Here is a 27,584-nt window from a genome sequence, read left to right as displayed (position 1 = left end):
ATTATTTCGTTCCATCTTTTTTCACACATTCAGCACCTGGGGGGGTCATCAGAATATCCTCCCTGTTTAGTTATAGTTGGTTCAGCACATCAGCGGGGTTCATCACTGTTGCAGCCAGTGGTCTTGTGAGTGATGTGTCCAGCAGCGGACCCCCGGTGCGGCCGGAGCAGCAGCAGCAGCGCCCCCTGTGTGTGAGCGGCGCTAACGACACTTTGCATATCCTGTTCCTCTGACTCAGAGATGACTGCTGCTATCACCGGAGGAGGCTAGCCCGAGCTGCGCTGCTAAGATGCTCGGACAAACCTAAAAAACAAGGTAAAGGTACACTCACCTTATTAAATTACCTGACCGTGACAGAAAAACACCGACTCGTTGAAGTGTCTCGTCTCTTTAGCTAAATGTTTTCACGACATCCCTGTTTTTGCCACGACACTTGCTACGAGCTAAACTGCTGCTAGCTCACGAGCTCCTTCTCTAGCGTTTCCCGGCAGGTTTTCTTCAATAATTTACCGTTATTTCGACTTTTACTCATCGGCATAGGTGTATTTACAGTACCTATAAATACCAGAAAGACACATTTAATTCTTAGTTTTATTTTCCGTGTCACCCAGGAAGCCTTCCTTGTAACTGAACACCTGCTCCACAGCCAGCTGCCCTGAGTTACCTTCACTCCTTTGGTCGCAGGTGTCCAAGAACCACATTAGATTAGCTTCTTTTTTTTAGCCTTTAGCACCGATGCTGTTGTCCCACAGCCACAGAAACACGTTTACTGCTTATAACCCGAGTATAATCCAGTGGGGGAAACAGCTGTCAGCCTTCTATGTCTCCATTCAACAGGCAAACCAGCAGCATTTCGTTTTTCTCTCATTTGTATTCATGGCTAGAGTGTTATGTATTATATATGATATTTGACTTAGTTTATGGATGGGTGGGGTCATGTTTTTATCATCCAATTAAATCATTGATTGCTCAATAAAATCATTTAAAACTTGATAATGTTCTACTTCCCCAAAAAATCATTTAAAATGTAATATTTTTTTAATTGTATTATATTTTGCATTGATGTCTGCCTATCATAATACAAAATGTTTATATTTATGTTTAGATGTTATTGTTTAGATGACCCCCATTTTCCAGTGAATTCCCATAAATTCCCATAGTTCCCACGGAAAGTTTCCAAGTTGGAATAAATCCAAAATTCACCAGCTAAACTTCAGGGTTCATTTTAATTTTAATGTGGTGTTTTCAAGTTTTGAAAAGTGCTCTAATTTTGGATGAAGTGCTTGAAAATGCTTGAACAAATGGCTATAGAATATAAATTTAAGTATTTAAAATGTCTTATCCTTCTGGTACTCCTTCTAGTTGTTCATTGCATAAAACCATCTCTTTTAACGTGATTTAAAAAAAGTGAAATAATCATTTTCAATATGTAGGCTATGTATTTGTCGAAATGTGGAATTTACCACAGCTGTAGGGTGCTGGAAAAGCTTGAAAATGGACCTTGAAAATGCTTGGAAAGTGCTTGGAAAAGGTGTACGCATCCTGAAACTTCCCATGGCAAGTCCCCGCCCCTTTGCAAGCCTAGTGAGGACCCTTAAAAAGAAAAAAAAAAGATGAAACCCGATGGACAATCTGTGACATCGGCTACAGTTACGATATAACTTTATACTTTTATGCCTTTTTTAATTCCTTGTGCTTTTAAACAACACCATCTCTATATTTCCTTTGTTTTCAGAACAGAAGAAGGCTGATATCCAATGATGGACGGGTATGTGTAAAAATTCTCACTTTCCCTACCATTATCTTTATTACGACACAAAACACTGCTGTTATCACGAGTGCCGCTGACCGAACGTCTGGGCTCCAGGTTTCCAGGGGACATGCTGAGCGGTGGCCGGGCGCTGCTCGGCGAGGACAGCTCGGTCATGGCTCGCATGCAGAAGAAGTTCTGGAAGACCAAGCAGGTCCTCATCAAAGCCACGGGCAAGAAGGAGGACGAGTACGTTGTGGCCTCGGACGCCGACCTGGACGCCAAGCTTGAGGTAGGAGAGGAGAGATGCTTTAAGACCCACGTGATATTTAGTCAAAGTCATTCCTGCTAGGGAGCAACATTTTGGCCCCTAAACCTTTGAAAGGAAATATGGATTTGGGAAATATGGCGTTTAAACATATCGTCCAATCTCAGGCTCTCAAATCCTTAGAGGTAGAGTGGTTTATATTGGTCTATAGACAAGATTCGTCCACGTGCTGGAAACCCTTAAAAACACCACACTAAAATTCAAGGGTTTTCAAGGGTTTCCAGCATGCGTATGGTCCTCGTCTATAGACCAATATAAACCAGTCCACTTATAAGAGTTTGAGAGCCTGAGGTTGGTCGATATGTTTTTCATATTTTCCAAATCCATATTTTCCTATAGTCAAGGTTCGTACATGTGCTGGAAACCCTTGAAAACCCTTATAGTGTGGTGTTTTCAAGGTCTGAAAAGTGCTTGAAACTGCTTGAAATAATATAATATGTGGTATGGCGTATATGATATAACAGAGAAAAGAAGATCTCTGTATTCAAGAGACTGGAAACAGCATTTTCTGACATTTTTGCATGAGAAAAATGACTTGATGATCAACAGATGATGAAAATAGTGGGCGATTATTTCTCTGTCTTTTGGTTTTCTTTTCATTTGTCTTCCTTTCGTAGAAAACTGTCTCAAAACATCATGTTGGTTGTTTCTACGACAATAACCTCTAATTTAATGTGATGAACAAGTGGAATAATCAGTATACTGAATACGGAGTGTTGTGCTGTATACAAATATGTACTATGTTTACTATAGCTGTAAGGTGCTGGAAAAGCATAAAAATGCACCTTGAAATGTTTGAAAAGTGCTTGAGTTTGACTTTGGAAAAGGTGTAGGAACACTGTAGACCAGGCATCTCCAATCCTTCTCCTGGAGGGCCACTGTCCTGCATGTTTTAGGTTTCTCCCTGCTCTAACACACCTGAGTTGAAAGATTATTAAACCCCTGACAAGCTACAGCTGCTTGATAACGAGCAGAGCATTAGTATCAGGTGTGTTAGAGCAGAGAGAAACCTAAAAAATGCAGGACAGTGGCCGTCCAGGAGCAGGATTGGAGATGCCTGCTGTAGACCATGGGTGTCAAACTGATCCAGTAACAGGGTGGAAAAGTTTGATCGAACTTAACCGTAGCTCTGTGGATGATCAGGATTTAGCTAGCTAGCTGTCTACACATGAACAGCACATGTAAACAAACACAACATATACGTGAGGGAGTATGAAAGTGAATGCCCCCCTAAATGTTCTTCCTTTCTGTTTCTTGTTGTATCCTGAAGTCAAAGATGTTCTCACGTAAAGACTCACCACTCCGTCTGCCACTGTGTCATCATTAATAGGTGTTTTCTACTACTTGTTGGACATTTCCTGTCCCGAGGTGGATCATGTTTGGTTTGTCCTCTCCAATTCGTATACAAGTAAAAATCCTGAACCCAAAATCCTATTTAAGTAAAAGTTCACAAGTATGTGAATAGTAAGAACCATTTCTCCTGTGACTGATCTATAACACATGCCATTTTTAGATTGTTAGTACAGAAGTGTTGATGCACATGAGCATTCGACTGTTGTAGCTGCTTGAGGTGGAGCTAGTTTTGACTACTTAATGTACAGATCACTAGTCCGGTTCTCAACCTAGGGGTCACAACCAAAGGGTCACAAGATCAAACGGAGAGGTCTTCAGATGATTAATGGGAGAGTGTGAATGGGTGCAAATACGTTCTGCTTCACAAATATCTCTTCATTTTCTGGACTGTCCTCCCTTCTTGCTTTGAAATAGCAGCTCTTTCAGCGTCCACCGTTTGAAATGAAACCGTACGAGGGGGAATTTCTCTTTGGTGAAAAGTTAGAGACTTCTAAAACATGACTAGATGCTGTTATTTTGTAAGCCCAAAATGTTAACATTAAAAAACGAGTTGCACTGTATAAGCTCATCAAATGTTTTCTTTTTTTTTTAAAGTAAAATCTAAATTTGAAAAGTGTTTAGTAACAGATAAATAGAGTGGAGTATAAATAGTACAATACTTTAGGGCTTGGCCAAAATATCGATAACAATATTTATAAATATAGATATAGCATGTTCTCTGCTAATTCATTAAATATCTATATGAAATAACCACATGGTAAAGTCTATTTCTTTATACTACTGTATGACTTTAATATGTAACAAATTAAACATTTTGTCAGTATTTTTTAAGTATTTTCAAAAAAAATTTTTAAGAACTTTGGTGCAAAAATCTAAACTTCACGGACGCTGGTGTGCAGGCAAAATGATAACTGCTGCCTACGTTCCCTTACCAACCTACCACAACCTTTTCCCTGATTCAGTAACAGCGAAGCAGCTTCTAATGCCGGCACGTCGATAGTTTGAGACATGCTTGTGAAAGTCAGTGTAAATACATTTGTTTGCAGTCATGCAAGTGTTATTGAAACAGATGCATTGAAATTAGTTGGCTCTATGTAATAAAAGTTGCCTCGAGTTCATGTGTTCACCATTGAATACTAGGCAGGTTTTTCGAAAGTTTTGAGTTAGTATGTGCTAGTTGTTATCATAATTGAGATGACGTATAAAACAATATTTCCATCTGGAATGTGGTGGTAATTCAATATGATAATTTATCCCCTTTCAATGGAATCCTATTGTGATGAAATCATGTGTCGAGACGTACAGAACTACATCATCTAAACCGATTTATTTCATCAGCAGTGTCTTGTCACAAGGTATCCATTGTTTGCAAAGATCTTTTCTTGCCGCCTACTTATTAGAGGTCTAATTATAGGTGAGATGTCTCGCACCGCATCACAGCTGTGAACGTTATGTCAACAGGGTGCAGTTTGTTCCTCCGCCTCTCAGTTCTTCCTCAGCGGTGCCACAAATGAGGGCAGACAGTTTGGATTGGCTGAAAGCTGGCTAGCATTTGACTGTGACAGGCCGCCTGACTGTCTGGTCCTGCGAGACGGGGGACGCGGTAGAGTTTCACTGCGCTGCAAGAGAGTCTCGAGTCTTTTGTTCGCTCTGGAACAAGATCAGGGCTCTTCTGTCCTGTCGTCTCTCATTGTGCCTCCGTGTATCCCAGATGAGACAAAGTGAGGGAAGATGGTGATAAAAGACAGGCGGAAGGAGAGCCACTGAGCGGATCTGCTTTAAAAAAAAAAAATGTATTTGCTTTCCTCTATCTCTCCTTCATAAATTTCATCTAGCCCTTGAGCCCTCTGCGGAGCAGCACAGCACTCAAACCACCAGAGCAGATTAGATTGGGAGTCGCTCCTGGACGGCAGCCTCGCAGCTAACCTGATTCTGTCTGTTTTATCACCACATCGCCCAACTCGGCGCACGTTCACATTTCATCTCTGCCGCTTTTGCTTTGTGGCCTGTGAGCTACTTAAATAAAACATCATATTAACTTAAGTCTTTTTGTTTTTTGCTTTACGTTTTGAAAGCCAATTTCTCCTTTTATTGAATCATTATTTCATTACATCCCATATCTCTCACTTTTTCTTCTGTCTGGGTGATGGTAGCAACGTGTGTCTGCTCAAACGCAGGCGTTTATCTCCATCTGCCTCTGTTTTTTTCCATCCGCCATGCTGCCATGACTCAGACGAGCAGCTGTCCGTAGATAAACATGATCCTGATCGATCAGCATCGGTCATCTCACTAATAAACATTTTAAAAAAACGTGATGTGCAGGAGCAGTGACCTGTACGCAGCCAGAGATCTGACAGGTGTTCGGCCACCGCTGAGGCAGGCAGACTGAAGGCAGTGGCTGTTTATCATAGAGTTAATCAGTAACTTCACATGTTCAAGTCACCTCCTCTCTGCTCTCTTTAAGTCTGCCTGGAAGCAGGGAGGAGAAGCAGGCAGCACCCTACTCTTCTTTTATACGTTCCCACTGAATAACAAAGTCTGATAGGGGTTTTGTTAGAAATTCTCTAAGTACAGCGTCTTAAATGTGAATATTTTCTGGCTTGTTTCCTCAGACATTCGAGCGAGTCTGACTCAGGAGCTGTATGTTCCCTATTTCCGATGAAACGCAGCACACGCTTCAGTGACTAGCTCCAGCTGTGCAGACCAACTGCTGTTGACTGACGTAAGCAGTGTCACTAATAGAGCGCTGCATTTGAATTTTGCGCGGGAATGTCACCACAGACACTCGGACACTTGGACCCCACGGTCTTTTTCAGCATGAATCTACATCAGATAACCCATAGACACAATTTTTTTCGTTCATCAACGATTAACAAGGAAATCTCAGATAGTGACTAGCAGCCAGACACGGCTAACGCTGAGTAGCTCGGGGAGGAGCACTGAACCATCCAAAACGACTTTTTTTAACCACTTATACTGCTCAAAATAGCACCAGACCTCTGCAGTAGCATGATAAGAGTCCCTACACATAAAACAAAGCACCAAAAACATAGTTAGCAAACCCGAAGTTTATTAAAAAGACTGTTACAATGCTACAAGCCTTAGCAGCCGGCTATGTCCATATTGAGAGGCAGTCCATACAAGTCGATTCCCGAATGTAATGGAGTTCAGTTCTATTGAAGTTCAGTAGTAGTGAATTCTGACAAAGTTTAACCTCATCATGCATCTGGCTTAGCTGCCATTTTTCGTTTTAACGAGCAGACATTTTGACTGATCACAGTAGGAAAAACAAAAGCCCGGAAACCAGACGTATTTGCAAGCTCCTGTTTCTGGAGAGTGCAAAACAGGTAGTACTGATGACAATAACTGCGTTCCACTCAAGTGTCCCTGTGAGCCGCGACCTTGAGCCCACATGAACAACACCGGGACCCTGAAACCGAGGCAGTTAAATGGAATTCAGCCATCATTCTTTCGATTATTTTTACCCACGACAAAGAGGGGAGACCATGCATCAGCTGCAACTGCAAATAGTTTTACTGTATCTTACTAAACCCCTCTCTGTCCACAACACGGACATGTCTCGTCATGCCTGATGAATGCTGTGTACTTTCTAAAAGTCGCGTTGACCCCTTCATCCTCCAATCTTTCCATTTCCCTTCAGACAGCAGTACCAGAGTGTCCTCGAAATGTACAGTATGTTGCTATGACACACACTCATCGTTTAGTCACCGTTGTCGTCTACCAGATGGGAAGAGAGGCCGTCGACTGCTAGACAAAAAGCAAGAAAGTGTGCGGCTTGGCGGAAAATCACAAAACTACACAATGTTCTAACCTGGGGCGTTTGTCTCCGCAGTTTTTCCGCTCAGTTCAGTCGACCTGCACAGAGCTGATGAAGGTCATCGAGAAGTACCAGCACAGGATCACACGTGAGTGACAGTCAAACAATATATTTACATGTACAAAGCTTCAAGATGATTCGTAAGAGGGATTTTATGATCATATTAGCCTTAATGTGCTTTTTGGAAACAGGACTGTGGTCTTCACTACTCCAAATATCTTGGTATGAGGAAGTCAACTATAAAGCTACATCCCTACCAAAACAAAACACTTAGCCTAATACCTTTTTATTCAAATTCTTTACTGCATATGTAATCTGACTGTGAAATAAACAAATAAAAACACAACCGCGGGGCAACAGTCAACAGTCTCTATTCTCACTTAGTTTTGTTCTTTAAGCCACCGTGTCCTCTTATTGACACGGGGGATTTAAACCCTGAGCTCTTTCCCCCAGGCTTGTCTCAGGAGGAGAACGAGCTCGGCTTGTTCCTGCGCTTCCAGGCTGAGCACGACCGCACAAAGGCGGGCAACATGATGGACGCCACCAGCAAGGCCCTGTGCACCTCCGCCAAGCAGAGGTCAGCAGCAGAGAGAGAATCTTTAACTTGGAAGTGAATAACCGTGCTGCCTGCTTATTTTTGCCCTGAGCTATCTTTTTCATTTTGTGATATTTAACACAAATAAAGATTTTATGGCTTTTTATTACCTTTATTAACTACAGCAGTGACAATGGCCAAAGTTTGCAGTGACAGTAGAAGACCTGACCTCCCCACCCGCGTTTTTTACCCATTTTTTTCACAGTAATATGTTTGAATTACACGTTTTTTAACTCAAATGTACACTTTTGATGTAAAAAAAAAGGTTTACATTGCCCAGGGTCCGAAAAGACTCTAGAATCACCCCAACATGAATTCAGGGAGAGAAAGGGGATGCCTCTGCGCTCTCTTGGTTGAGCTAGAGGTCGCCCCTAATTCTGAGAAACGTTCTGAAATTGTATCTGTTTTTTCTTTTCTCCGTAGGATGGCACTTTGCCCGCCACTGCACCGCTTGCACCAGGAAGTGGAGACGTTCAGGCGGCGCGCCATCGCCGACACGCTCCTGACAGTCAGTCGTATGGAGAAGGCTCGCACAGAGTACAGAGGAGCTCTGCTGTGGATGAAAGACGTCTCCCAAGAACTGGACCCAGACACCTACAAACAACTGGAAAAGTTCCGCAAGGTAGGAGAGTCGCTTATTTGGGTGTATCAGGGTGAAAGTTGACAACTCTCTTAATGATCTAAAGCAGTACTATTCAATTATATTGTTCAGGAGGCCGGACAATTAGGGTTTTATTGATACTACTCTTAATAAAACGCATCATTTTGGCTCCTTATCGATGCTCTTATTGGTTACTGAAACCGTTAAGCAGGCTGGTCCGGCTCAATCGGCGGGTCCGATTTTGTACGCGTGTATATATTTCATTGTCTCGTTTTCTTTTTCTGTCGTCAGGTCCAAACCCAGGTCAGAGGGACGAAGGGCCAGTTTGAGAAGCTGAAGAACGACGTGTGTCAGAAGGTCGACATGCTAGGCGCAAGCCGCTGTAACATGCTTTCACACTCCCTCTGCACCTATCAGGTATGTGTCTGCCCGCAGCGCATTGCGTCTCTGTTAACCTACGCTTAACGTACAACACGTAGCATTCGTCTACCCCGCTCGATTGTCTTTATATGTCTGTGTTTTTACCGTCGCCGCAGACCACTCTGCTGCAGTTCTGGGAGAAGACGGCCCACGCAATGACAGGAATCCACGAGGCCTTCCAAGGATATGTACCGTACCAGTTCACCACAATCAAGGTACTTCACATTTTAAGAGACACTAGGGAGCACCAGCACAGTATGAAAACCCTTATAAGTTATCTGTTAACTGTATTCTTCCCCCCTACAGGACCTGCGAGACCCACTGGAGGAAATAACAGACACACAGCAAAAAGAGGACAAGAAAGAGAATGCACTACAGAGCAACATGGACAGGTGAAAACACACACACACACACACACACACACACACACACACACACACACACACACACACACACACACACACACACACACACACACACACACACACACACACAAAATAAAAGAAAGTAAAATGCAGCCTATTGTGTGTTCTTGAACCCAGTCCTAACACATACTCATGTATCCTATTCCTGCCATACAATGCCTCTGTTTTCATGCTATTACTCTTCTGCCCTGTCATCACACACACACACACACACACACACACACACACACACACACACACACACACACACACACACACTGTCTCCGCCCTCAAAATTCACTCCGCTGTCTGCTCTGTCCTTTGTATATTTTCACACAATCACTGCAGCTATGTCTTCTTCAAACACCAATCCAATGTAATGCCCATGTTCACAAAAAAGTGCGTGTGTGTGTGTGTCAGCTTCTACATGTAACAATCAGTAGTGATCCCTGTGGTAGTCGAGGGCGTCATAATAGTGAACCTGAGACTGCAACTCCAAATCAAATAGAAGCTGCTGCATCGCTAAAAATAGCAAAACCGTGTCTCGCAGGCTAGATAAGGCACTTTCTCATTTTTTCCCTTCCTCCTTCCTCAGTCTGGTGTCCTTGGATGACGACAAGCCATCAGGAAGTGTCTCCGGCGCAGGTACGTGCTGCCCCCTGTAGGCTTACAAACAAGAGTTTCAAATGTTCCACTTTTTCTCAGGCACAATCCTTTTGAATGAAAAAATCATGATCCTTCAAAATTGAATGAGCCGGGGCATTCTGCTGGAAAATGTGAAGGTAAACTGCGAGGATGCGGCATGTAGGGAGCAGGCGAAGAGCAAATATCAGCTATGACACTGAGAAAATGACGTGAGAGATCGTTTTTACCGTACAATGTTAAAAAAAGCTATATTTAATTTAATGTTACTTCACACCGAGCTACTCACTGTTGACATGATTCAGTAAGTACAAGCTGAACAGTGGGGGTTTTAGGCAAAAGGAAGGACAGGAAAATCAGTGGCAGTGATGAACTGTTTGATATATTTATAAAATAAAACATTAACGAAACAAGTGAACTAATGTAGAACAATTAAAAAAAGAGAGAGCTAGGATGGGTTCAACAATTATAGACAAAACAGGCAATTTGATGTTTTTGGGCTACAGGAAATTGCATTTTTTTGTAGTGCCTGATCAATTTGGGAATTTAAAAAACGATACGTATTTAAGAATGAAAATATAAAGCTGCTTTCTTCATTAATTAACCAATGTTTAACATTATTCTGCAATATAAATACAACGTATAACTTGTCAACCAGACAATGAAAGCTGAAAATAAAACATGAATTAAAAAAGTTAAATCATTTTTAGTATGAGTTGCTGACCATTTAAATAAATATAAATCCCTGTAAAAAAAGGTCTGGATCTATTTGTTTGGTATTTTCCTCCTTTTTTAAACAAAACAATAATTGATTATTCCAAAAAAATATATAACTTAATGGTTGGTTGTGTGTGTTAATGTCCTTAGCCGGCACTTGTGTAAATAGTACGTTGTGTGTGTTCTTTGGGATTGTTGTTGCTGACTGTGGACCGCACGCCGTTAGCTTTTGTAATCCTTTGACCTCAGTGCACCCAAACACTCCCACACCTACTCCAGCCCCGCACGACTTCAGAGGACTGTCGGCGGGCCCCGGCGACGACCTGATGCTCATGGCCTGCCATCCGCAAGGGTCTCAGTTCCCAGCCCCAGCAAATGTCCCTGTCCTGCCCCACCTCCCGTCTGAGCCCTGGGGCTTCGGGAGTCTGCAGTCCAGCGCATCACAGCCGCCCGCCATCGGTATACCCATCCTGCCGTCTCCTGTTCCTTCTGCCTTCTGACTTCAAGCCGCCTCGCTGCTTCTCATCTTTTCCCATCTCACTTTTTTTTCTTGGTCGTGGCACAAGTTCGAATCTCTCCGGGTTTCAAACTCTTCTTCCTCTTGCACTTCTGGATCTGAATTCACTGTGGCCGTCTGGTGCGAGGGGCTCTTCTTCCCAACACTTCTCAAGAATCATTTTCACTTCTGAGACTCAATGCTTGGATGTTCCCTCCTGTGTATTTACTACAACCTCACGATACAGAGACCACGGCACAATACATATCGTATACGCGTCAATTTAGAATAATGACATTGTCCCAGGGCTGGCGATCGCCACTGACTTTGGTTAGGCTTATTTCAGTTACAAAAGCAATTGTGCTTTATTATTAAAAAGATTTTCAGAAAAAAAAAGCTTCAAGTTATACAAGGAACCCTTATAACCTGGTGTGTTATTAAATATATGAACCTGTACAGTAAGAATTGTCCTCAAAGAAGTTGCAGAAATGTACTTTTTTATTGAACACAAACACACTACAGCAGTTAACCCCAGCTCTATTTGCTTCTGCAGGCACAACAGACAGGTTTAGTGTCAACAGTTTTTTTTGAGAAGTTCCACACACTCCTACGGAGAAAAAGAAAGCTCAACGTATTTGCTGATATAGCCTAAAGCCAGGCGTTGAATATTTAGACCTTCCTCAGAGCAAATGCTTGAGGCCACAGTCTCAAAAAAGCCTTTATCATATTTGGGATTTGACTGTCTGTCTGCTCTCAGGTGGCGCGCCCCACACCACCGGGACAGGTGCGCGACAGGAAGAGGAAGACGGCGAGCGGGGCGACATGGCTTTCCTTAAGGACCTCCTCAGCCCGGGTCCAGGGGCCAGCGACGAGTTCAGCAGAGAGTGGCAGGATGCTTTCGGGCTGTTTGACCCTCCCAGCGTTTCTCCGCCGAGCACAGGACCAGCGAGTAGCGGCGGGCCGGCAGCACGTCCGCCCTCCAACCCCCCCAGCCCCACAGGATTCCTGCCCTCCCAGCTGCTGGATCACAGTCAGAGCTCTACAGGTCAGCCACACTGCCCTCTGCTGGAGGGATGAGCTCACGGCAGCACACCGACCACTTACTTTTGTTTACTCTTCCTAACTGCCTGCTTTGTCGCCTAGGCTGGTCAACCCCACCTATGTTCCAAGCCCAGCCTCTGCAGCCTCCGCCCGGTCAGAACCAATCATCTCAGCCGGCTCCAAGTTCAGCAGCTAATGGTATGCTCATGTTACTTGGAGTTATCCATATTCTGAGACAAAGTTAATCTAATGACCAAAAACAAGCTGCTAAACCTAAACTTTCTTCTAATGACGTGTGTGTGTGTGTGTGTTCAGCTGCTCCAGCTGGATCCAAAGACATGTCGGCCTGGTTCAACCTGTTCGCAGACCTTGACCCCCTCTCCAACCCCGACGCCATTGGACGCTCCCCAGATGAGCTGCTCAACGCCTAAAGCTGTTTGTCTGTCTGTGTGTGTGTGTGTGTGTCTGTGTGTGTGTGTGTGTGTGTAACTTAGGCTACATTTGGAGACAGACTAAAGACCAGTTTATCGAGAAGGGCTTGTCCAATTGACAAAGGCTGTGTCCCCATATTGGAAAATGCTGATTTTGGTGTCAGTGGGTAGGTCTGTTGAGGGTAAAGCAAGTAGTAGTTATAGTTAGGTTAGTCTCCAGGGTAATGTCCCCAAACGTCACCTAAGTAAACTTTTGTGTGTGGTGTCTGTGTGCGTGCAGTGGGATTTGTCTCACAGGATCTTGATGTCAGCAAGTTTCATGTCAACAACCAAGTAGAAGAACACACATTAACAGTGAAACACACACACACACAGATATTGATGCGCACACACACCTGCGTTTCTGTTACCAGGACAGATGTGCACATATACACACTTCACACGCAAATACATTTGTGTGACACTGGAAGGTGTTCTACACTGGGGGATCGTTAAACGCTCTCCCCTCTGCAGCTTTGTAAATGACTGTTAACTACATGTGAAGCTACTGACTCACACAGACGTAGAACCTCATAGGTATTGCAGATTCTGCGGAGAGAATGTTTTGGGTTACGGGTTTATTTTTTCGACTGGCGCTCTGTGTGTTTCATTCATGTTTGCGTTGTTTGGTGTGTGTCGGTTTGCTGTGTGTACACAACACAGGGGACCCAGGATGTAAAAAAAACAATCTTTATTTACTGCTTAATGTTGTTTAAACATGACTTAGCACATGACTGTCACGTATGAATGAAGAGCATACAGTATATATGTACAGTATATTAGACATGAGTGTGTGTGTATGATAAGATGGGACCCTGAGCCTGTAATCGCACACAAAAAACAGCTCAAGCTACACAGATTCAATTGGATTCAGCTAATTTAGCGAGATTAGTGGGTTATCCAGCTAACTTTGGGCTCATCTCAGGTTTTCTGGTATCACAGTCGGACTTTTTCTTGTGTTATTGTACCTTTTTATTGCAGCTCCGGCTTGAGTGTTAAATCGTTTTAGACTCAACGAGGTGACAAGCTAACGGTTAACGTGTCAACGTTAAGCAGGTATACTCCGGTATAACTGATGTTCAGTCATCTTAGCTTAGCGCGCTAGCATTAAACAAGAAGTACAGCTGAGGCTGAAGGGATTTGATCGTTACGAGTTGGTGGTCGACGGCTAAAATGCGTGGTAAAAATTGAAATACATTTTTCTCCGGGGTCACTGATGTTAAGGCTCAGTGAAGCCAGGTGAAGGTAGATGCTTTGTAACACAGACTCCTGCACAAACTCTGGATCTCGAAGACTCCATCAGTTTGATAATGTGATGCTTTATTGATCTCTGTGAGGAAAAACACTCCGTTTCCGGTCTTTAAATGGTCCAAAGGGAGCACTGAACTCGGCCTGCGCGGTTCTCTCCGGAGCGTTCTGGAAGCGGGGTTACACCCACAGTGGAAATTCACACAGTAAAACTCTCTGTGGCTTTTTATCTGTGCACCTTCGTCCCGCGTTCTACCGGCTCTGAACGCGCTGGTAAAAATGGGACGCGTTCGAAATGATCTTCGGTCCCATCTGTCGTCCAAGGCCAAGAAAAAAACGTGCGAAGGATGAAACTTTTATTCTGTCGTGTTCTTCTTTTGAAGGAAGTTTTAAAGTAGGACACAGGATTAGATTATTTTTTTGGGGGTGGGTGGGCTATTTAAATCCTATAAATCTGCAAATAACACCACCCCAAGAATGTATTTATTGTCAGATTATATTCGCAAAATCAGAGTTGTGTTGTCGTGCGGGACACTGAGAAACTTTGCGTATCACTAAAATGACGGTAAAAAAAAAATTGTCTATTTTTAACTGTGTGCCGGGTATTTTGAGAATTCACGGATGAATTTTGGAAATGTCGTTTTATGGAAAAGAATCAACACTGGAGAACTGTTACCAAGTGATACGATTGATTTAATTCCCACTGATTTTGTTGTTTTCCGGGGAGGGGGATACCACGACTGACTTTTTCTGAATGTTTACGAGTTGGTTTAGTGAAGTTGCGAAACAAAGACGTAGGGTCGGATTTATGAAACGTGTTTCATGGATACGTCACATCTACGTGCACCAACTGAAACCGAATCCTCAGTTCTGACGTGTGTGTGTGTGTGTGTGTGCCTGTATTAGTCTCACTCCGTGGAGCTACGGTGATCATGGGAAAAACACTACTTAGAAAAACCTTTTTATACAAGCTGCATATTATTATCTCTGCTTTCTGAGGGTGTGAAATCCAACCCTACTACACTGTTACTTTCTTTTTCTTTTCTTTTTTTGCTTTTAATGTGACTCAGGAAGGAACTTGACTCATGCTCCTCATCCGCAAGGGAAACCGTTTTCTGTCACATCATGTATTGTACTTTATTTACTCTTGATTTACACACAAAAGGAATGTATCTCTCAAGTCAATCACAAATGCTTTATTTAATTCAACTATGCCTTTTTATTTCACTTGAGGGGATTAACAGATGACAACTTGGCAGTTCTGTTTCCAATAAACCGGACAAGCAAACAAAGAGTCGTTGCGTCGAGCCTCATTCCAAAATGCTGTTGATCCACTCTGAAGAAGATAAGAGTTGATATCTGAAATAAATCTGCGTTTCCGCATGTATGAATCTGCTCTTTTTTTTCCTTTTTCTTTTGTAAACAGACATCTAGAGATGACAAATCTGAACACGTGGCTCGGTGCGATTGTTTTTCAGCAAGTGGAGATCTCATTTTGGAACAGAACTCTTTGTCTCTTCACCTTCAGAAACGTTACTCATGCCAAATCAGGTTACTGGATAAACGACAGCCACACTTCGCTCTACTTCTACTCTGCTACAGGTTTACATCATTCAGGATTCCCACTGTGTGAGGGAGGCTACGTAGATAGCAGCTGTTGGTTTGCTCTCTTAATAGTAGTGTTTATGTGCGCTGAGAAGTTAGTATATCTTTTTGTATCCTATTCACTACAACCTGAGATGGACGATGTAATCTATTCTTGATTAAAACTCTCTGAAGACCCAATGACACTCCTGATAAATAAATACATTATTATTCACAATAATGAAACGTAGTAATTCACAGTACTCAGCGGAGGAAAAAGCATGGGGGGTATGGTACAATTTTTGACTCATTCAGATACATATCTTTGTCAGCCCATAATACAAACACATTGTGCCTCTATATTTACAATTCCAGTACATTCCTATCCCACCGCAGCAGGCACAGTCAAGTAGTAATGACATTTACAGGAAGATGGGCTGAGGCAGGGAGAGGCTGTCAACCAACCAAATACTCTCAATTAGGCGATTTGTTTTATTTTCTCTGCTTTTAAAACGAGGGAAATAAAGAAAAGGTGCAGGAGTTGGTTCACGGAGAAGCCCCTGAACGTCTTAACCGCCACATGTGGACGTACCATGTGCTACGAGATTCTGAAAAGATGGTTCATGCTCCGGTAGATGTGACAAGTCTGAGCGATATCAGCCTCGTTTAAGTAAAACGTGGTTTATTCTTAATCTCACGGAGAACTACTACACTGCCAACAATCCGTAAGCGTAACAGTGACGTCTCTAATTGGTGGAGCTCGCCGTTACAATGGAAATGTGGACTTTTTGTTGCTTTTTTTATTGTGTAATGCACCTTTAAGGGTATGAGAAATACCATTCCATTAAAATACTAGTACTACTAATACTATCGTTTGGGTTCACCAACCTCTCCATGCTCAGGGCCCTGCTAGCCAGAGGGAGCCTGTCCTGTAAGGCCCTTCTGGACACATTTAACAACAACACTAGCTGAGCAAGACAGAAGGAAAAGAAATGGGCATTACAGTGACTGTGTGGGAAAGAAAAGGAGAGAAAGAGCTGGGAAAAAGGAGGGGAAAACGGGGAGTTGTGATGGACGTGGAGTAAAAAGGGACATTTTTAGAGCAAAGGCTGGCGCTTGGGAAGGAGGGGGCAAGCAGACACAGGCTGAACACGCCGCACACATCATAGCCCTGGCCTGTGTTTCCCGTAGATACACGCCAACCCGGCAGGGGACCGGCTTCGACCAGGTTTACAGCTTTCACCGCAAACGGCTGATGAAAGTGCAAAACCGATGTCTGGATTTAGGTCACAGGTGTTTTCTGCTTGTCCCTTGCCTTTGCGTTATGGATCTACGGCCATCATAGTGCAAACATCATGTGTGTCGATGCTAAAGAAACAAACATGATCAGAGCACTACGCTGGTTTTAGCGAAACTGAGCGGTCTAAAATATCAGGCACATTTTTTTTTTTTAACTTCTCCTTGTCGCGACCGTTCAAGTTTTGCTACGTTACATCCGGCAGCACCAAAATAAGCCTCCGTGGTCAAACTCTCAGTCGCCGAGGAAGCCAGCAGCGGCCTTTTTTTTTTTTTCTTCTTTTTTTTTTGTTGAAATAATGAAAGGCATATTTTATATCAAGAGAAATAACTACAGATAGAAAAAGAGATATGTCCGTGGAAAGGCGCCATGGTATAATACGATGAAATAAAAGAGTCTGTCCCTTTCGCCCTTTTCCTCCTAAAAAACAGGAACGTAACCAGCACTAAAGGTAGAAGAAAGCGATGAAATGTTAGCCGCAAACCCCCCGCACGGGGCTGCAGGACTCTCACGTTGTAGTCGTCTGAGGAGGAGAGGCAGTGGGAAGCGCTTTATCGACAAGATAAGGACATCAGAGAGAGCTTAGCTGGCATGCTGAAGGCATTTTTTTTTGGAGCAGAAGGGTTGTTTCCTAATAAATGTTTTCTGATTTCATGGAAAGGGGGTTCTTTTGTGGAGGGGGGGAGGGGAGGGGGCCGTGGTGACTTAAAAGCCCTCGTTGGGCCGTCAGAAGCTCTCGGGCTCCTCCAGGAGGCAGGGCTGGGTGGACAGAGGCACGAGGGACGGGGACAGGCTCCGGAGGCCCACCCCGGAGCGGAAGTTGAGGTCCGGGGCGGGGAGCAAGGGCTTGAGGATGCTGACGAGGCAGAAGGCGGAGCCGCTGTTGGGGATGAAGTTGACCTTGTTGCGGTCGGGGCACAAGAAGGGAGGGATGTCCTGCAGAGCTTTGGGTCTGGAAACACACAGGAAGGAATATGTCACCCAGTGCAACAGTGTGACTCACTGATGTGTTTTAACAGTTTGTGAAGAACAACAATCGTCTCTTTCTATCGACACTTTCGTTCTACAAATTGAGCGTTTTCTCACGTTTATTCACATGGTCATGGAGATAAAAGTTAATACCCAATACCGGGACACAATCCGTCTGACGGCGGTCATTTACTCTGCTAGCTTAACAGCGAAAACCAATGGCACAGTGGTGGAGAACCCCCCCCCCCCCATTAACAATAGTCTTGGGTGTTATTCTACTCACATGGTGTCCTCTGACACTTTGACTTTCTCGCAGCCCTCTGGAGGTTCTCTCTTGAACATGTAGCTGTTGTTGGGTCTGGGAGAAGCGGCGTATTTAGGCAGCGGGGAGCAGGGGCCCAGCTCTGAGGGCAGCAAGAGAGGGGAGACTGGAGGTCAGGGGTCGGGGTCAGCGACAGATGGATGAATTAATGAACTGATTTAGTTTGTACGTTACAAGGAACAAAGTAGAACAATTTATGCAAACATGACAAAACAAAAATCCATTTCACACAATGTAATTCATACACTTCAATATGTGGTGTGTGTGTGTGTGTGTGTGTGTGTGTGTGTGTGTGTGTGTGTGTGTGTGTGTGTGTGTGTGTGTGTGTGTGTCAGTTACCTTTGTCCTCGTAGGGGCTGCCTCCACCCGTGTCATTGAGGACGGTGAGGTAGGAGGGCGAGATGGAGTCCGGACGGCTACTGCAATTGCTATGGTTACCGCTCAGGCCACCCCCTGAGGGAGTCTGTGTGTCGATGCTGCGGGTGCTGCTGCTGCGCTGTGGGGGGACGGGTGGGGGCGCGCGGTGCCCATCTGGGACATCCTGCGGCTGTCGAACACACACACACACACACTCACAAATGAGGTCACAATAACAACATTGCAGCGGGGGCTTTTATCCCGCGGACAGTGGTGGTGTGTGGACCCTTAAAAAAACCTTGAATGTTAATAACTTCAGGAAAGGACGAAACATCTAACATTTTATATTTTTAAAAACACCCCAAACCCCGATCTCTTAGGAAGCGGAACTCACAATGATGGTCTCGTCTTTTTCAGGGGTGTCTCGGATTATGATGCGCTCGATCTCCTGGTTGAGGCCCTCCACGCTGTTGCGGAAACGAGGGGCGGATGACTTGGATATAGGGATGGGTATCAGGATGGTTTTGGGCATAGGCGACTGCAAAACACACAAGACCCAAACACACAGGTTTGCAGTTAACCCTTTAACAGTCAGACGACCCGTCAACTCAAATGAATGTTTGGGTTCACAGCTTTCAGATGATGGAAACCACTTCTACGTTGCATCTACTGTTGACCTGCTATCTCCACCTGAACACCCTGTCCCCCACCCGTAAACTTCTTAAAAAAGGGGGAATTTTCAAAGTTGGGAACTTCACATGAGAATTAGTTGGCCCTCTACGGGGGTTTAGTATAGTTGGGGAAAATACATTTTAGCATGATCTGGACTAAAACATCCAGATTTCATGCAAGTACACTTGAGAATATACAGTATATGCTTTACACCAATCAATTCTTTTCAATCTTATTTATAGTGCCAAATCATATCAAAAGTTATCTCCAGACACTTTACATATAGAGTAGGTCAAGACCACACTCTATGACTTATTCAGGATTGCCCCGACAATTCCTCCATGAGCGGCAACAAGTCTTGTGCATTCCTCCATCACATGCACAGAGGATTTCTACTTGTGTGTGTGTGTGTGTGTGTGTGTGTGTGTGTGTGTGTGTGTGTGTGTGTGTGTGTGTGTGTGTGTGTGTGTGTGTGTGTGTGTGTGCGTGTGTGCGCGCGTGTGTGCGCGTGTGTGTGTGTGTGTGTGTGTGTGTGTGTGTGGGGGGGGGGGTATTTAACTTGTGTTTTTGTTGTTCAATGAAATAATTGATTGTTCAACAAAACAATTAAAACTTGATAAAGATCTACTTACAAATAAATCTGTTGAACTATAATGTGTTTTTTTTTAATTATTTTGCATTTTATGTCTGCCTGTGACACAACAAAATGTTGATATTTATGTTTGGATATGATACATCTCATCTCATCTCCTCTTCAGCCTCTTATCGGGGGTCAGGTCTCGGGGGCAGCAGCTTTAGCAGGGGACCCCAAACTTCCCTTTCCCGGGCCACATTAACCAGCTCTAACTGGGGATCCAGAGGCGTTCCCAGGCCAGTGTGGAGATATAATCTCTCCACCTGGTCCTGGGTCTTCCCCGAGGCCTCCTCCCAGCTGGACGTGCCTGGAACACCTCCCCATCTCCGAGTTCCTCACTGATGGCTGAACTTCTCCCCCTCTCTCTAAGGGAGACTCCAGCCACCCTCCTGAGAAGATACAGTTTGTCTAAATATATACGCAATTGCCACAATATTATATTTCCAAAATTCCCCACCTGAACTTCCCATGGAAAGTTTCTGGAAATTCACCAGAGAGTGTCGGCCCCTTTGCGACCCTAATGACTGCGAACAGGTTCATATAGATTCTGCAGCTGTTTGTTGATGTTGCAGCGGACATTTTGACTTTTTATTCAGCTGCAGTGAGCTGGAAACTGTGGCCTCAGACAGGAAAATATAAATATGTGCTTCATATTTCTGGCCTTATTGCTCAGCCCACACAAGAGAAGTGACAGCTGCACTTGAAATACCAACATGGGTATCCACAAATCATCAATATTTCAATCATTCTCAGCAACAGGGCACTATGCATGCAATAGTGCATTAATTAGAACAGAGACCGGTGTACTACGATGATAACAGCTCTGTTGTGATTTTCTTCCTCCCACACAACCAAGCAGCTTTATGCCTGCATGTTTGAAAAGCCTTCCAACAATTATTAAAACAAGAAAATCGAAATAAAACCGTATTTCACAGTATTGCTCTCATTTTGTCTCAGCGGTGCCTGTTAGTTTACCAAAATGCTGAATATATATAATACATATAAGGAGTTTTCAATGGCTTGTTGTGGCAGTTCACTTCAACATGTTTTTTTTGATCAAATCTATTTTTATTTAGTTATTTTTACATTATTTATTCACGATTATATTTTCATTTCTATTTATATATATTTTTTTAACATTTATTATTTCATTTGTTTTTCAGTTTAATTATATTTAAAGTTAAAGGGAATCGAATTTTCTTGAAAGTTCAATAAGTGCACAAAGCGTCCAAAGTCAGCAAGTGAGAAATCGTGTTAAATAATCGTTAATCGTCAATATTGACCGTAATAATGGCGATTATGATTTTTCCATGATTGCGTTTTTATCAATCACTCTTTTGGGCACCTCATTACTGTTGCACATCGCACATGGACCGAAACTGTACTTTGAATGGTCATTTAGGAATACTACATGTTTTGTAATATGAATTTATACGCCTGGGTCCCTTTACTCCGCCTTTTGTAACAAAAAAATAAATGGACATTTGATCCGAAATAAAGTTATTTAAGTTGCCTGCCCTCTTTTAAACAAAGGAAAAAAATGTGACTTTTTGCATTCGATAGATGCCGGATTATGGAAATGAGGAAAACTTTTCCTCTTCATGTTACTTTGGAAGTGTGTCCCTGTTAGCTGGTGGCTCTTTGTATCACTTAATGAGCTTGTCAGAGGTATTGTGAGAAAAGTTTCATGATAACTCAGCCAAACCTCCTTTCTCTTTGTCTCGTGAGGAGGCCAAGAAAGCAGGACAGCTGCGCTCCAGCAGACTCCACAGGGAGCGTATGACTGCTCCGGCTGCTGTCACCGACGCAGCAACATAACAGGAGTGGGCGTTGAGAGCGTGTAAGTGTGTGTGTGTGTGTGTGTGTGTGTGTGAACCCAATTTAACTGACTTTTTTTTTTTTACCAGGGGCCCCTTAAAAATCCCCACGCCACGTTTCAAATTAACAGGAGATACACAAGGAGCTGAACGGGGACATGAGGAAAAGTGGGGCGTCCTCAAAACTCTCCAGACCAAGGAGCCAACCTAGTTCCTCTCAGAGACTGAGGCGCACACACACACGCACGCGCACGCACACGTGCACGAGCACACGCACGCACACGCACACACTCTCAAACCTACTGCCTCTATTGATTACCTGCGATTGGATGATGGTATGGCTGCCATTGAACGGGGACTTGCGGTCTTTATCCCTGCGATGGCGGCTGCTGCGTTTGCTGCGCTGAAGCTGCTGACGCAATTTGGCAATCTGGAGAGAGTTTCACAGACACACAGACGGACTTATAGATGTACACAGACGTTGGGTGATAACTACCGCACAATGCTCAGAAAACGCATTTATTTACAAGACAAAAAAACGTTTTTCTATCCATCTTTATTTGGGCGATGAAATCCGGAAAGAAACTGACCTCCTTGAGTTGGTCGGTGCTCCCACAGGAGGCCGAGCGTTTGTGAGAGCCCCTCCTCCTCTCATCTGCCCAGGCCCTGGGGGTCTGACACAAACACATAAACAAACACTGGTTAGAGCTACAAATGCAAGCACCAAAAAAAAGCAATTGAGAGAACCATGGGAGGAAAAAAGTAACAAAAAAACAAAACAGACCTGGATTCAATAATCCATAAACAATGCACATAATCCAGTTTTTGTCTGAAGGGGTGAATAATAGGGACGTCGTCGTATGAGACTAGTCATAAAACTCCATTTCTAATGTATTTTGTCCTTAATCATGCGGTTATTTTGTGTTATCAGGTTTAAAGTAAGAAAAAACAAAGTGTCCAGTGGAAAAAAAAGCATGTGACTGAGTAGCTAAGGCTGATTGGATTGTCCTGATTCCTAGCTAACATCTAACATATTAAGCATATCTCATACACCTATATTTTTAAAACAGCCATTCCCAGTTTAATTCGCCAGGTTTTAAGAGGTCCTCATAGTGGTAAGATCAAATGGTTTGGGAATATGGGCACAAGCCTCTAACAGTCCTTAGAATTAAATAAAGTGAGAGTGAAAACTTCTGATGGCATAGGCTGTGACAAAGGGCTAAAAGCAGACATCACTTGGTGATAACATCAAAATGGTGGAGTAGTGGAAGAAGGTCACGTAGACCACAGTTCTGTGACTGAGGGTGATGGTTGTCATCTTGAATAAAACAGAATTGAACAGCCTTTATTGTCATTTTATTGCATACAACGGAATTGTGCAACTCCTTTTGGTGCAATAAACAAACAATAAGAACAATTAAAAACAATATAATTGGGTTTCATGCTAAACAAATCTAGTCTGGAACTAAATATATTATTTTATCAACATAATGTATTGTGTTTTCATTATATTATCAGTAAGAAACAACTTAAAATTTGGGAAAATTTGGGACGATTAAAAATGTTTTTCGGATGCGTTGATACACCGTACAACTGTTGGACCTTTTCTTGTTTGATTACCTGCAAAATTCAATCAAAAAAAGTTAGTTTTAACCCGTCAGCAACAGCCAAGTACCCACAATGTAGCTAAGAGCGTCTTCTCAGTATTGTGGGTTTTATATGGCAGCTGTGTGCCAAGGAATACCTTACCTTTCTTGCATGTCGCACACACCGAATAAAGCCTTTTATTAGAAATATATTAGAATTGAATGTTGATGAATTTTCATTTTAGTGTGCAATACACTTCATAGGAGCATTTTATGATGACAAAAAAGTGTACAAATGCCAGAAAGGTAAGAACTGCTTTAAGCTAAAGTAAAAATAACAGAAACAACACCTGAGGTGATATTGAAATATCCCTTTGATCATCCCTTGATGGTTGCTGGACTGAGACGACCTGCTGTCAAAGAAACCCCGTACAGCTTGTGTTTGACCTGAGTTTGGTTCAAAGTCAGTCTGTGAGTAATCGTCAGAGGCAACACAGCATCATGATGCAACCGTCTGCAATCTCTCTCAACCTCTTTGCATCGGCCGCGCGCTTCATAAACACACATACATCTTGCGAGCATTCAGTGTGGCTTGTCTTCGGTTGGTTGGGACTAAAAATATCTCAACGATTATTAGATGAATGTTCGTTGTCCCCAGAGGATGAACCCTCCAGACTTTGCTTTGCCTCTGACTTTTCCTCTCGAATAAAATGTGTCCAATGCTTTGATTTATGACCAAATATCCCGCAAAACTGATGGCACTCCTATCAGCAAATATTAGCACGCTAACATGCTAAACTAAGATGAACATGGCAAACATTATACCTGCTACACAGCCGTATATTAGCATTGCTAATGTCAGCGCTGAGTTTAAAGTGCACCTGCGTCAAAAAAAGGCATTGCAGAGCTGTTAGCATAGCTGTAGACTCTTAGTCCTATTTAATATTTAGTGACAATATGTGTTTATAATTTCTCCAAAGGGACTTTGTTTTGAATGCAACTTATATACGCACCTCACTGGGTCCTTTATTTCTGGAAGCTCTACCTCTGGCAATTTAGCACTGTCTATATATGTGCAAGATACAATTCAAACAAGGGAAACAAGACAAGGCGGTTATATAATCTTCCCCAACATCTCATAAAGCAGAGGTCAATTTTCAACGTATGAAACTCTTTCTTATTTGACCAAATCTACAGTACATATAAAATGCATAAATATTTAATCTCATCATATAAGTTTGGTCCTGTTTTTTGTTGTCATAGCGTATTTTCTACAGTCTACATTTGTTTATTAGGTACTTAACGTATGCACCACCCACCCAAACATCGCAACCCCCCAACAGCACTCACCTGCGTCGCTTTGTCCCTCATGTAGGGAGATTGTTGGTGCTGGCTGTCGTCCTGAGGCCAGGGACCTGTCAGGTGAGAGCCAGCGAGCGCGCCCTGCGAGGGCCACAGCTGGACGCGATGGCGGGAGACCGAGAGGAGAATGAGGAGCAGAGCGCTCGGAGGGAGAGGGGGGGGATGCCGGAGGACGTGGAGGGCAACCACAGGAAGATGCGGGAGGTTAAGGCCACTGATGCGGTCTGAGGGGGAAAAGAGGGAGAGAGAGGAGTCGAGATGAGTTAGGTCTGCCTCTAGATGTAAACAAGTCATTTGTTAACACATGGTAAACACATCAACACATCAACAAATCAACGGATACACAGCTGGCTTGCAGGATAAGCTCATGACTGTCTTGCTCTGTCTGTCTAGGTTTGTGTGTGTGCGCGCATTTGTGTCTATGAGTGTGTGTGCCAGATTGATGTTAATCCGTCCCGTGCCGGGCCGAGCGGATATGCCCCCCTTTAAGTCTTGCGCAGCCCTCTGGTTAATGGCATTAAAACAGCTTAAAGCAGAGAGACGGGGGGGTTGGGGGGTGGGGAGGAGGCACTGTGGGCAGGTGCTGGCTTCTGCCCGACTGACCCGGATTCGGAGCTGTAGCAACAGCCAGCATCAGCAAATTTCAGGCTCAAATTTTGCATTTCAAAACAAACACAACGAAACCTTCATACATACCAATACCCTTAAAACAACGCTTAAAGCAAACCTACGTAACTTTTGCAGCAACCACTCTAGCTACAAGTAACAAGTACAGGTTATATAAACGCGAAAAAACAGCAACACAGTAGGAATAAAACAAATATAGAAAACTGACTGAATAATCTCAGCTACAGCCATATCTGCCTCACCATGCGTTCTGGTACCATCAGGTTCATTTCTTAATCACTTTGAAAAAGATTGTACTTGTTTTGATACAATTCTATATAGTTTTTACCCATGTGACAACTTTAGTTGGATATAATGGGCGCGCTCTGCTGCTCCTGTATTTTTGCCCTACACTACTGGTCATACCAGACGAAGTGAGGCTGTGAACAATGTCCTTTCAAATCCAAGTTAGAGAATAAACTCTGATCATAGCTTTCCATAATTATCCACAACATGTCTCCACATACAATATAGTTCATAATAAGGATTTTTTTCTGCATGGTAATTACGCTAAATTGTGCTAATAGGCCAACGGATGTTCATTACTGTGATATCAAACAGCAGAACAACAACAATGCACTACTAATAAAGGCATACATGCACAGCACACGCAAACAACTGGATCCATTTTAACGGATGAAAAGCACCTTGCAGGGTAAAAGAATGCATGTATTTTTTAAGCATGCATGCTCCCAAAGGGAACTGTAAAGCGACCTAATCCTGATAACAACAGACCGTACATGCAGCATGAATCCTTGCGCACAAACACACAGCATCGATTAGTCCAGGAGCTAAATTTGGCAGGGGCCTTGACCAGCACACATCGCTGTTGCTAGGGAACAGGGCTGACTGATCTTCATTAACACACAGCCGTGCGTATGTGTGTGTGTGTGTGTGTGTGTGTGTGCGTGTAAGTGAGTAAACAGGGGTTTGGGCAGTCTACTAGCAAAATGCTCAGCCAACTACTGTTTTACACAAATCAGAATACCACTACGATGTCCTGTAGATTGACAGCAATAATAGTAGCTCTGGTAGTAGCAGCAGAAGAACCAGATGTCACTTGGTAGTATCTTAGGTTTGCGGAGGATATGAATTCAAGCTTTTTTTGAAGGAGTTGTTTCAAATGAGGTTGTAAAACAAGACAGACTTTATTGATCAGACAGGAGCAATGGTGGGACTGCCAGCTTGACAAAAAGTATTAAGCATGGGATGTAAATCTACAATGTCGTCCATTAATCAATAGTGTAGAAGCCACAATCCTAACTTTCCAAAGCCCAAATCAATGCCTTCAAATAGCTTATTTTGTTCAACCAACAGCCCAAACACCAATGTACTACTAGAGTATTTACAATCATCAATCACAGTGGACTGAGAAAGCACTCACATATTTACGGGTCAAGTCAACAGCAGTGATTTTTGCTGAACAAATGACTGACACAGTTATCAAAAATAGTTATTTCATATTCTGTTGATTGACTGATGATCAGGTCTAATTTTCAAAACTGCCTCAACTGCCACTTATGTGCATTTTGAATGCAAAGTATTAAAAACAGATGGAGCATAAGACTTAAAAACCACATGTGTGCATTTATATTGACATGTTTTTAATTTATTTGCAAAAATGCTGAGTTTTATGATAAAAAAAAACCCATGGCTGCGCAGAGATAATGCTAAAAAATACACTTTTTACAATGCTTTATCAATCAGATCTCAATGCAATGGCATGTGCAGTATAATGTTGTTTACTGGAAGACAAGCGTGCAACCCCTCCCCACACGGGTCAGCAAAACACCCCGTGTTAGTATATGGACCTGAACTCCACCTGACAGCACAGCATCATCCAGACCGGTGGTGTGGAGGTGAAATGTGTGTGTGTGTGTGTGTGTGAGGAGAAACACGGGCCACTCACCTGCAAAAACGCGATAAAGCTGCGCTGCATGCAAAGGGGCATGGAGGTCCTCAGCGCCTCAGCCCCTGTTGGTATCCGAAGATGCTAAAGGGGCGACGGCGGAGGCTACAAGTGAGGGAAGCCCTCTCCCATAAAAACGGGCTACACATAGAAAAGACACTCAAACGTCTCCGTGGGTGTAGCAGCGGTACAGTGGGTGTCAAAATAGGCGTCGCTGTGTTCGCACCCTGCCTCCCCGTCGTCGTCGTGGTCGTCGTCGTGGATGGATGTTTTTCTCGCCAGGCTGATGCGGCACGACGGTTGAAGCAGCTACCGAGACGCTCTCTGGTCGAAGAAATTACAAAAAAAGAAGAGTATAAAAGGAGGAAGGGGCGTCGCTAGCCTACCTGGCGGAATTAGCGAGGCGTTTCGGTAAACGACAGGGGGATAAGAGAGGGGCAGAAAATACAGAAGGGGTAGAAAAAGGAAGGCGGTGATGCTGGGCTAGCCTCGGTTGACACGACGGG

General features: G+C 43.5%; 2 protein-coding genes across 3 annotated transcripts; one reads left to right on the top strand and one right to left on the bottom strand.

The window, feature by feature from the left end:
- The first annotated feature begins 246 nt into the window (after positions 1–246).
- ical1 (islet cell autoantigen 1-like) lies at positions 247–15,180 on the top strand. Of its 2 annotated transcripts, XM_083937744.1 has the most exons (14): positions 247–315; positions 1,736–1,768; positions 1,868–2,042; positions 7,285–7,357; positions 7,723–7,846; positions 8,288–8,486; positions 8,757–8,882; positions 9,002–9,100; positions 9,192–9,277; positions 9,885–9,934; positions 10,898–11,107; positions 11,902–12,189; positions 12,288–12,383; positions 12,501–15,180. In XM_083937744.1, exons 2-14 carry the CDS (start codon positions 1,758–1,760, stop codon positions 12,614–12,616), a joined length of 1,653 nt encoding a protein of 550 aa, XP_083793870.1. In that variant the 5' UTR covers positions 247–315; positions 1,736–1,757; the 3' UTR covers positions 12,617–15,180. The 2 variants fall into 2 exon arrangements, with proteins under 2 accessions (XP_083793870.1, XP_083793871.1); XM_083937745.1 differs by lacking the exon at positions 10,898–11,107.
- A 2,195-nt stretch (positions 15,181–17,375) lies between these two features.
- fam117ba (family with sequence similarity 117 member Ba) lies at positions 17,376–24,512 on the bottom strand (the record flags this gene model as incomplete). The annotated part of the gene is made up of 7 exons (XM_083938027.1): positions 17,376–17,736; positions 18,037–18,181; positions 18,415–18,622; positions 18,827–18,970; positions 21,875–21,985; positions 22,146–22,229; positions 24,492–24,512. 7 exons carry the CDS (start codon positions 24,510–24,512, stop codon positions 17,511–17,513), a joined length of 939 nt encoding a protein of 312 aa, XP_083794153.1. The 3' UTR covers positions 17,376–17,510.
- Positions 24,513–27,584: the final 3,072 nt, after the last annotated feature.

This window comes from Echiichthys vipera (genome assembly GCF_963691815.1).
Source record: "Echiichthys vipera genome assembly, chromosome: 23".
NCBI lineage: Eukaryota > Metazoa > Chordata > Actinopteri > Perciformes > Trachinidae > Echiichthys > Echiichthys vipera.
Note: the sequence above shows the minus strand (reverse complement) of the source record. Positions and strands in the feature narration are given on the sequence as shown.

Excerpts from the sequence above, each read along its gene's own strand:
- ical1 (XM_083937744.1), top strand. Across the intron at positions 9,101-9,191 it reads ACCAGTTCACCACAATCAAG|GACCTGCGAGACCCACTGGA; the intron begins GTACTTCACATT and ends TCCCCCCTACAG. Across the intron at positions 12,190-12,287 it reads TCACAGTCAGAGCTCTACAG|GCTGGTCAACCCCACCTATG; the intron begins GTCAGCCACACT and ends TTTGTCGCCTAG.